The sequence below is a fragment of the Clarias gariepinus genome, chromosome 22 (genome assembly GCF_024256425.1).
Source record: "Clarias gariepinus isolate MV-2021 ecotype Netherlands chromosome 22, CGAR_prim_01v2, whole genome shotgun sequence".
Classification (NCBI taxonomy): domain Eukaryota; kingdom Metazoa; phylum Chordata; class Actinopteri; order Siluriformes; family Clariidae; genus Clarias; species Clarias gariepinus.
In genome coordinates, this window is record NC_071121.1 from 28,038,833 (window position 1) to 28,050,080 (window position 11,248).

The window sequence follows — 11,248 nt, forward strand, 5'->3', positions numbered from 1 at the left end:
GAGAGAGAAATGTTTCTGGAAATTCCTCCAGAATTTCCACTACTGCTGTGGAAATGACAGTGTAACATGGAGCGATTGGACAGAAACCCAGATTCAGTGGCCAGTCAAATGAAAAAGGAGAGAACCAAACATAAACAATAAAATTCAAAAGAAATGTGCTTTTATTTGCTTTTTACCCAAAGGCAAAATACGTCTTGATTGTGACACGGTGACGTAGTGGTTAGTACTGTCGCCTTGCACCTCCAGGGTTCAGGTTCGATTCACGCTCGGGGTTTGTGTGCATGGAGTTTGCATGTTCTCCATGTGCTTGGTGGTTTTTTTTGTACATACTCCGGTTTCCTCCCACAGTCCAAAGACATGCAGATTAATTGCAGGTTAATTGCTCCCAATATGTGAATGAGCATGTGATATTGGCACCCTGTCTAAGGTGTAGCCCTCCTCGTGCCCTAAGTCTCCTGGGATAGGCTCCAGGCCCCCATGACCCTGTATACAGGATGAAGCGGTACAGATGATGAGTAAATATACGGGTAAATTTAATAAAAATCTATTACTATCCACCTGTGCTTTACCCTTCATCTGACTGCTCCACCAAAGTTCTTCTACCTCTGATGATGTTGGCATTTCAGTGGAAAGTGAGAGGTAAACTGTGTGCTTCCAACTTCAGCTGTGTCCTCTGATACTGTACATGAGGAAATATCCTTGTGAATGTGTGCAAGCATGTTTGACCAGCAGAACCCAGTTTTCTGGAGGTGATACATTGTTTGAGGACCAGAGTGTACACTTGTTGTGTACGCCCAGGTGTTGAAGATGTGATTGTGGGGGCATTCAGGAGGAAAGTGCTGGCCCTGAGCACAAGTAATTGTCTTAGTTGTGTAATTTATTACGGTCCTGAGTTATGGCTCTAATAAAACATAAAGGCAGCAGAATGTTTTCAGGGCTTGGGTCTTTGGTGGGGAAAAGGTGAGACAAGGAATTGGCCTTGATATTTTTAGAACCAGTTGTGTGGAAAAGAAAATGGCAGAACCAAGCAGAACATGTGGCCCAGAATGCTTGGTTTGATTGTTTGGCGGTGTTTAGGTATGCTGGCTTCTTGTGATCAGTAAAGATTGTAAATGAGTGTGCAGCTCGCTCCACCTAGAGACTGCCACTGAGCTTGACAGTTCTGTTCAATCCTGTTCAGCTGGGTAAAGTTTCTTGAAGAAGAATTCCACTTCCACTACTTACACCTGATTCTGATCTGTCCGCTTCCGGTGTTAACGTCTTGGATGGATCAGTTCATGCAAAAATGGAAAACCTCAAGAAAATATTGCACATCTTTCACATTATTTGAAACTGGCAAGCTAGTCACTGCTGAAAACTTGGTTGCATGGTCCATGGCGACCCCCTGTGGCCCAGTGATGTAGCCAAGGACAGAGACAGACTGCACGTTAAATAAAAAAAAAATTATCAAAAAATTGATGTAGAATTAATTAGCTTGAACATGAACTTATTTAATATGGTTCGAATCAGTTTCAAAAGACAGGAAATAAATAAATTTTCAATCAATGTCATCTATGAATGGTTTACAAACTTTTGCAAAAGTTGTCCCTGGGGATACCATTGATATAATATTTAAAGCCAGAGGGGAAGCCAGAAAGCCCTAAAGAAATGATGCAGTACTCTAAGTGACCTGATGTGGTGCTAAATCTTTCCACTCATTGCCTTTTCCAATGCATATGAGATTGTAGGCACTGTGGAGGTCTAATTTGGTCAAGGCTTCACTAAATTGTTCTAGCGAAGAGGAGAGGGTAACGATATTTGACTGTGATGTAGTTGAGGCTTTATTAGTTGACGCAAGGACACAGTCCACTGTTTCTTCTCCACACATGGAAAAAATCCAGCAGAGGCAGGTGAGATAGAATGATGGATGTACGCTTCCACAAATGGAAAGGAACTTTCCCAGCATAACCCCTCCGACCATGTCAGCCTCACTCCCTGGGGAAGGTGGAGCCAATGCTCAAGGCTGACCTACTGCCAGGTGAGCAGCCACTCAAACTCTCCAGCTTTGAAATGTGCACTACCCTGAGTACGGTAAATTCGCAAAATGCATCTGGCCCTCATAGCATCTAGTAGCTACTGTATCTCCTAGAACACCATTCAGCTACTCCATTCCCAACTTTCTGAAGGTTGAGAGGTGGGCTTGAGCTCATGGGCTGCTGCTTATCTGACTGATGATGTGGTGATGGAGACTCCGTAACATTCTTTTGCATTCTTGGTATCCTGAGGTGTCATGCTTCTGAAAAGAACCCAGTTAAATTAAAGGGTTACAAGTTTTATAATTACCAAGATAACCTTCTCCCAAACAAACATATTGGTCTTAATTTATAGAATATAATTAACTGTTGTCTCTAAAGTTATATGTTCTGGTAACTACTGTTAAACACTGAACACTCTATAATTAATTAGAATTTATATGTACTGTAGGCTTAATTGGGCCATGAAAAAATGTTGAACATTTAGTCATAAATGGATAATCAAAAATAGATTTGGTCTTAAATGATAAATGTGTACAGAAATCACTGAACACAAACATTATCTCATTGCTTCACTTCTCGGCAAAAATATATTCTGTATATTGTATTTTAGTTCGTTATTGGTAATGGTTGAATTTTTTTTAATAAACAAGCTAGATTTCAAAATAAAAAATTTTTCTATGACAAGTCAATTTTGTAACTGCCTTTAGTTGTTACCAACCTACATATCTACATCTTCATTTTAAAGATCAAACCTACTAACCCTCTCCTCTGTCTACCCGTATGTGAAGGGTAAGATGAAGTACAGTATATAAAAAAAGTACCAAACACTTTTTGGTGTAGATGGCACTGTTTGTCAGAGAACCCTAGCCATTGAACCCCAAAGCATTTTTAGTTTTCTTTTCATAAAGCTTCTTTGCATTATATTTTAATAAATATACTGTACATGAGTCAGAATTGTGCAATATACAGTAGAGTTAATTTTTTTTCAGCAGAATATACTGTATTCTTCAGTATAAAGAACTCAAATTTATTTAATTTAACTAACTATACATATATGACTAAGCAAATGTTTTTTTTTTTTTTTTTTTTTTTAAAGATAGATATATATCAGAAAACCCAAATGCATAGTTTACAATTACTGTATACTTTCTGTGTGGGAAACAAAAAATATGTGAGTCACACACAAGACAAATATAAACTATCTCTGAAATTTAGAGGTAATGATCCACATTTAAGAAGATTGAGAAAACAGCTAAAATCTCATTCAAGTCTTAAAGATGGCTCACGAGACAAAGAAGAGATTAACACAAGATCTCATCTCGGAGTTTCTTTGCTATGGGTATTCACTATGTATCTTTTGTACTACACGTAACTTAAGATGCTGTCTTTGCACTAGATACATTTCCTCTATAATCTATTCTTTATATACTTTATTATATAAACATGCAAATACGATATATAGATCTGTATATCTTGTTTAACATATTATTCTTATTCTACACCTTGTTTGTACGTGTACACGCCCATACCTGTGCATGTTCATTGGTAATTTATTGTGAAATGGTCACTTAATGAAATCCTAAGATGCTAACTGAAATTCATTGGCTTTGTATTTGTACCTTGTACAATAATAATAAAGTTAAATCTAATCTAATCTAATCTAATCTAATCTAATCTAATCTAATCTGAAATGTGCAGGGCAAGCATAACTTAGTTAAAGACTGAGGTTAATAAGTTAACTTACTAAATGTTCTGGCCACACAGTGGCAGTTTAAACAAGGTAAATTCATCAGGAAGGTCAACATTTACCTCAGATGTGTTGTTAATTTCCGAAGAAAACACTTGCTACAGCATCAATATGAAGTGTTTAGCCATTAGCTAGCATTTGCTTTGCCTGCAGATTTTCTGCTCGCCAAGTAACATTAATCTACCACATAAACTTCAGGTTTATCTTGTATTTGAATAAATATTACAGTTTACAGTGTTTAACAATGTTTACCATTATGTTTACTATAATATTATAGATGACAAAAGGACACAGAATTAGCAATAAGGTCAACATTTACCTCAGACATGATTGATAATAATTAAGAAAACACTCACATTTTCTTAATTAAACATATGTTCATATTGTCTGTACACAAGATCTGCTTGTTGAAATAATTAGATTCAATCGTTAACTAGCGGATTTTCCAGTTGCCTAGCAACAGCACTCCGGTCTTTAACAAGACATTTTACGCGCATTCGACTCAATAGAACCACCTGCATACAGATAATGTGAACAAAAAGTAATCTTGAAAATGAGTTGACATTAACAAGACGGTCAATATTTTCCTCAGATGTAATAAATATTAGCTAACAAAACGCTCTGTTCAACCAATATTACACTGTAATTACATCTACTGTAGCATCGATCGCTAACTGAATTTCCAGGGGTTGTTTATTCAGAGCTGATAGAGCACCTAGACCTAGGTGACTGAGAGGAACCGTGAATGAGAGGAACTCAAGAGGAACGGTGAGGCTTCAGGGAGCAGAGGTAAATAAGGTGCAGGACTTTAAGTACTTGGGGTCAACTGTCCGGAGCAACGGATAGTGTGAAAAGGAGGTGAAGAGGCGGGTACAGGCAGGTTGGAATGGGTGGAGAAAAGTGTCAGGTGTGTTGTGCGATAAAAAAGTATCAGCGAGAATGAAAGGAAAGGTGTACAGGACAGTGGTGAGACCAGCGATGCTCTACGGCTTAGATACAGTGGCGCTGAAGAAAAGACAGGAGGCAGAGTTGGAGGTAGCAGAGCTGAAGATGTTGAGGTTCTCCTTGGGAGTGACAAGGATGAATAGGATCAAGAATAAGTTCATCAGAGGGACAACCCATGTTAGATGTTTTGGAGATAAAGTCAGAGAGGCCAGATTGAGGTGGTTTGGACATGTTCAGAGGAGAGATGGTGAATATATCGGTAGAAGGATGCTGAGGTTGGAACGGCCAGGCAGGAGGTCTAGAGGAAGACCAAAGAGGAGATTTATGGATGCAGTGAGAGAGGACATGAAGTTAGTTGGTGTGAGAGAAGAGGATGCAGAGAATAGGGTTAGATGGAGGCAGATGATTCGCTGTGGCGACCCCTGAAAGGGAACAGCCCAAAGACAAAGAAGAAGATAGAGCACCTAGACTCCAAACATTTTTTGTCGTTAACATTCACTCCTCTAACACAATAAACTCGACGCTATCTGTATGCTGCATTCCTTCAGATAACTACATTTACAGCTGAAGAGATGTGAGTTGTTCTGGCAGTGATTATTAGCATGTGAGAGAATTAATGTGAGGCAGACTGAATCTGAGTGTTTAATGACTGATAAAATGAGGCTGTTTGCAAGAAAAAAAAGATGAAAAAAAATTAGGAATTAATGTCTCACATGAGCGATTTGTCATCGTAATTCTCCTCAGCTGTGCTTTTAACACTTTCTTTCACGTCCAATTTCACTAACAAGCATCACTGAGTCTGAAATTACACTTCGTCCATGACTTCAGTGGAAAGAAAGGTTTATGACCTACAGTACTCACTACACTGGAAAAAACAATCGGTAGCACAAAACCCTGTTACCATGTAGGCCACGTGTGGACATGTCCCAAACCACAAGTTTCATACAGCGTATAGGCCACATAAACCACATAATTACTCATAATCACTCATAATTGTCATAATTGTTTACGTGTGCGGTATCAGGAATGGAAAGGAGGAGGAGTACAGAAAACTGATCCAGGACTTTGCTGCCTGGTGTAACCTGAACAACCGGCATCTTAACACCACTAAGACTCGAGAGATGGTGGTGACCTTCAGGAGACCCAGGCCTCAACCAGAACCTGTAACTTTCAATGGTGACTGTGTGGAGCTTGTGAGGACATACAAATACCTGGGGGTGCAGCTGGACGACAAACTGGACTGGACTGCAAACACAGATGCTCTGTACAAGTAAGGACAGACCTGTTTGTACTTCCTCAGAAGGTTGGAGGAAGATCTTTTACCATCTGCAAAAAACTGATGACAATGTTTTACCAGACTGTGGTGGCGACTGCGCTCTTCTATGCAGCAGTGTGCTGTGGAGGCAGTATGAAGAAAAAGGACGCCACACGTCTGGAAAAGCTGGTGAGGACTGCAGGCTCAGTGGTGGGTACAGAGCTGGAAAGCCCAACATCTGTGGTAGAGCGCAAGGCACTGAACAGGCTCCTGTCAATCATGGACAATCCATCACATCCACTGCACAACACAATCACCGATGGGACGGTTGGGGTTGTCCCAAACCACACACCCTATTCACTATATAAGTGCACGTAAACACAATTATAACTGCACTGTAGGTGTAACATGATATATACACACACACATATATATATATATATATATATATATATATTGTGTATAACACCATCATTGCTCCACTGTATGTGTGTCCCAAAACACATTTTCTATCCACTATATTATGCACATCGACACACTTCGACACATTATAAACCACACACCCTATGTATGATATAGAGAACGAACAACAGTCCACTGTGTGTCCCTACCCACAGGCCCCATAGTGGAGAAAAGCCCTGGTGGTGTTTTCACAGCTGCACTTTCTGGACGCGGTGACGCGGGGCAGAACTCCAGTTCGGTCTCTGAATGAGTCATGCTGGAGGTTAGAGAGGATCATGATGACTCCGTGACGGTATGACGGCATCTGCTCCACATCAGCTGAGCAGAATTCCACTGCAGAGCTCCAAATCCTCAATCGTTACGCCTCCTCTCTGCCTCAATCCCAGACTCCGCCCCTCCCTGCTCGCCACAGGTGCATGCTAAGACTTGATGTGTGTCAGGTGATTCATTTATTACTAAACTTATTGAGAGTTTATCAATACTCAAGAATTATCAAAAATCAATAATATAATATTTATTATAGTATTTCATTATCAAAATAAGTTTACTTATAACAATTTCTTTGTCTGTTTAAAGTGAAAATGAAAAAAACACACAGGTTCAAAGTTCAAAATAAAATTTATTTAGACTTTTACATTATCATTAGTTTTATTAAATCGTGAAAACACCCCCCACATACACACACACACACACACTTCAGGTCACTTGATTTATACTGAGTATTAGATCTCTGTGGATCAACAAGTTGAGGAGCTTGAAGTTACATTTGATCACATGACCACATCCACTTTTAACCCTAATGTTTCTTTTTATTTTTTATCAGTTCAACATACATTTCTGGTTTATATCACCTGTCAGCAGGTTAGCAACATTAGCTAGGTTAGCTAGCTAGCTAAAGTTTGCTTCAGACATAGTAACATCTGTAACAGTACCACATAGAACTACTGTAAACTAAAACACTGCTAATCACATCATGACCCCATGATCACTAGCAAGATAAGTTAACATAAAAAAAAAAAAAATCCAGTTTATCGATGAAGATAAACACATATCATCGGACTTAACATCGACTAGCTAGCGAGTAAAACCACCGAGCTAAATCTAGCTTTTAAGGCTAACATGAGCTAACTGACTATATTTATACAATATCCATCACGCAGCTACACTTGTGTTGTGATTAAACGAGCATAAAATGTCATAAAATGTACAAAAAAACCTGCTAATCATTAATTATTCATGAGGTCATGCTAGAAAGTAACATTCTCTAATGAGGTGAGTTTCCGCGTTGTGGTGTGATCATATAAAACTTTAAGCTCCGCCCCTTGCTGAGCTGAAGACACTCTAGAGAAGGAGGTGCTTTGGGATGAAAACATCCTCGGATCAGGGGGTGGGATTATCTCCGGAAATTCAGGAAAGTCTTTGTGTTACTGAGTCAGAATGAACCCCTACACTTACAATTATTATTATTATTAGTTCGGAATCGTTACGTCTCAGTCCTCCTTCTGGCATTCATGTCACATGGTGAGCTGGAATTCTGGAAAATTAGAAGCAAGGCAGCTCAGTGAAAGACAGGGATATAGCACGGATTTCAGCCTTGCTTCCTGACATTCGGAATTTCAAATTTATATTTTGTGAGCAATGAAAGATTTTTTTCTTGGAAACTGACAGTGCAAACGACCAATCAGAGACTCCTTTCGAGCCCCTTTAAAGTCCGCAAACTAAAAGTGTCACTGTATGTTTGCAATAAGCGATAACACGAGCATTATGTTTTCAGCCAAATTGTGAGTTTAATGTTGCGTGCTCCTGAGTGTGTTTGAGGATAAATAAAAGAGGGAAGAAGGAGGACTGGGAGACGATGATCCGGTGTCGTGTGTGGAGTTTAGCGAGTGTTTGTAGATCAGCTACTGTACGTCCTTAAGGTTCCGCTCCAAACTCAGGTCTGGAGGCTAAAGCGCAGGAAGAAGGGAGGAGAGGAGAGGAGGAGACAAGGCTCTCTGTCCCATCTCAGAGGGGACGCTCGTCCGTGTGGGTGGAGCCTCACAGCTTGGCTTTGCCCGGTTGTAGCTGCAGGTTCTGGAGCTTCATAGCCATTCCCATGTTCCCTGTGATCTTCAGCTTTCCCTGGAAGAATGCCTGGGGAAAAAAAAAAATCACACAGAGTGATACGACAGAATTTAACACCAGGTTAGAATTCAGTGTTTTTATTTATTTATTTATTTCAGAAATGCGCTCTCACAGTCTGAGGGTTCATCTTCCCCGTCATGACCTCCAGCAGATCTGAGTCCGTCATCAAGAGTGTGCAGTCTACCTTCTTCGCTGCAACAAGGAAAGAAAAGACAAAGTAGGTGAAAAACGTCGTCACATCATGGCGTTTAGTTCTGAGAGTCGTCACCATGGAAACGATAACGTATCAGAACGGGCGCATCGATCTGACCAATCCGACTCACAGGTGTCGTTGTGGACGCAGCCCTTTCCGTCGCGCACATTTACGATCCACGTGGCGTCCTTCCCGCCCGGCCCGTCCTTCACTTTGAAAGCGAACACACCTCCGATCTTCTTCACGTATTGATCACCTTCCTGCACATGCACATACACACACACATATATAAACAATAAATACAACAAAAAACTTGTGTGTGTTTGTGTTTTCCCCTCACACATGTACCTCTGCAAGCTTTTTAGCGATCTCCTGAAACACAGCATGAGCCTTAAAGCCCTCCAGACCACCAGGGGCACTAGTGAACATCGCCTCGATCCTTCTGTAACCGCTACACACACACACACAAACATATATATATATATAAAGCATATAAAGTTTTACATTTAGTGCACCACACACATCCTGTACTTTGTACTTTATACAGGACACTGAAACAGCGCTCCCTACTGAAGATATAGTGCACTACACAGGATTATTACAGCTAGGACACTTGAATAAGGATAAAACAAATATACAAATTATAAAAAATACTGGTAATGACGTACTAAAATAAAAATATATATATAAAAGATAGAACTGGTACACATCGTGTTTTTTTATGGAATCAGTTTGTAATTTGTAAATTCAAATTCAAATTCAAATTTAATTTGTCACATACACAGTCATACACAGTACGATATGTATCTCTAAAGCAAATCTAAAAATGCAAATGAGCCTACAGGTAAAAAAAAAATTAAATAAATAAATAAAAGAGTGCACACAGACATTAATGAGCCGTTGGAAATTGGTCTTATTAAAAGAAAAGCACATCCCAGTGAGACAGTCATCAAATTAAGGAATTCAAGAAATTCCTTCACGAAGCAAATCCGTGAAGGAGTGAAGCGTCAGGTAGCGCTGTATAAAATCTGTCTTCTCTCATTCCTTTAGTGATAATAAAGTCATTGTCATGTTATGTTGAGACAGACCCAAGAGTGAGAGGTTTTTCCTCGGGAAAGGCACATCATGGCCAACACGGCAATTTGGAAATGGTAGAAATTAAAACAAAATGTTCCTTGTGAAGCCTCCTGATCTGGAGGACGAGGAGCAGCGACAAAGTGCTAAGTGTGATTTTGTTTTTCCGTAAGTTTTTCCAGTACTTGATCTAAGGGGAAAAATGTTTATTCACTATAAAGTGTGGTGAGAGCACCATTTCTGCTGGAGGCTGTAGTGCACTAAACAGAGTTTAAGACAGAAATTTCTCAGAAATTAAAATTTTGAAATCTGATGTTAAATCACAAATATCACTGATGGTTAAAGAGCTTGTAGAAATGGTTAAAAAAGTTAAATCTAATAATAATCTGCTGATCTTTAATGTAATTAACCAGGGGTAGTTCAGTGGTTAAGGCATTGGACTACGGTTCGAAGATCCCAGGTTCAAACCCCACAACCACCAAGTTGCCACTGTTGGGCCCTTGAGCGCGGCCCTTAACCCTCAACTGCTCAGATGTGTAATGAGATAAAAATGTAAGTCGCTCTGGATAAGAGAGTCTGCCAAATGCCTAAAAATGTAAATTAGTGATATTATTATTATTATTATTATTATTTGAGGTTGAAGTCCACGTACATCACTCTGTGTGTCTGCACTACCTAGCCTACTATTCTAGCAGAGACAGTGTGCGGATTGGGACACAGCTACTGCTTTATACTGATTAGGTGACATTAAGCTGATACAGATAGATTTTGTTTTAGGGCTGCGCAGAGTGACGCACACTACCCGCACATCAACGCACCCTGGGCACGCGCGCCGACTCCATTCAGGGATTTTTTGTTTTGTTTTATTTTCAATAACGAATGATTCTGCGCAAAATCGACGCTTCCGCCTTCTGGAGCCGCGCTCACGTCCTTGATTAAATAAAATACGGCGCAGCTGCGGCTTTTAAAGTTAAACGCGATTGAATAAAAAACATGTGTGCTGTCAGGAAAAAAGTAAAATAATTATTCATCTCACCTGGGGATCTCTGAACCAAGCATTTTTCTCTCAAACTCAATCAAAATGGACAGACGTTCCTGCCTTTAGCTTAGCAACACAGAGAATCCAGTCAGACCTGAGTGCTCTGCATACAAAATAAAAGTCTTCAGAGAACGATTTAAAAAATTAAAAGCTTTTTTCAAGTTGGAATTATGGTAAAAAAAAAAAAAAAACATCCTACATAAACAAACAAACAAACAAATAAATAAATGATATGCATTAATACATACAGCGGTGCCCAGTGGCGGTTCTACACTAAATTGCCCCTCGGGCGAGACTTCCTCCTGGCGCCCCAAAAAAGTGGAAAAGTGCCCAAAACACATTACAATAAGGAATTTTGTAATAGTTTCACAGGAAAAAGTTAATTGTTCATAAT

At 39.7% G+C, this 11,248-nt stretch overlaps 1 protein-coding gene across 1 annotated transcript; it reads right to left on the reverse strand.

The window, feature by feature from the left end:
• Positions 1 to 7,023: 7,023 nt before the first annotated feature.
• On the reverse strand, positions 7,024 to 10,969 carry scp2b (sterol carrier protein 2b). Its single transcript, XM_053481977.1, has 5 exons — positions 10,852 to 10,969; positions 9,090 to 9,192; positions 8,872 to 9,001; positions 8,661 to 8,740; positions 7,024 to 8,557 (listed from the first exon to the last, which is right to left on the reverse strand). Exons 1-5 carry the CDS (start codon positions 10,872 to 10,874, stop codon positions 8,462 to 8,464), a joined length of 432 nt encoding a protein of 143 aa, XP_053337952.1. The 5' UTR covers positions 10,875 to 10,969; the 3' UTR covers positions 7,024 to 8,461.
• Between the last annotated feature and the right edge of the window lie 279 nt (positions 10,970 to 11,248).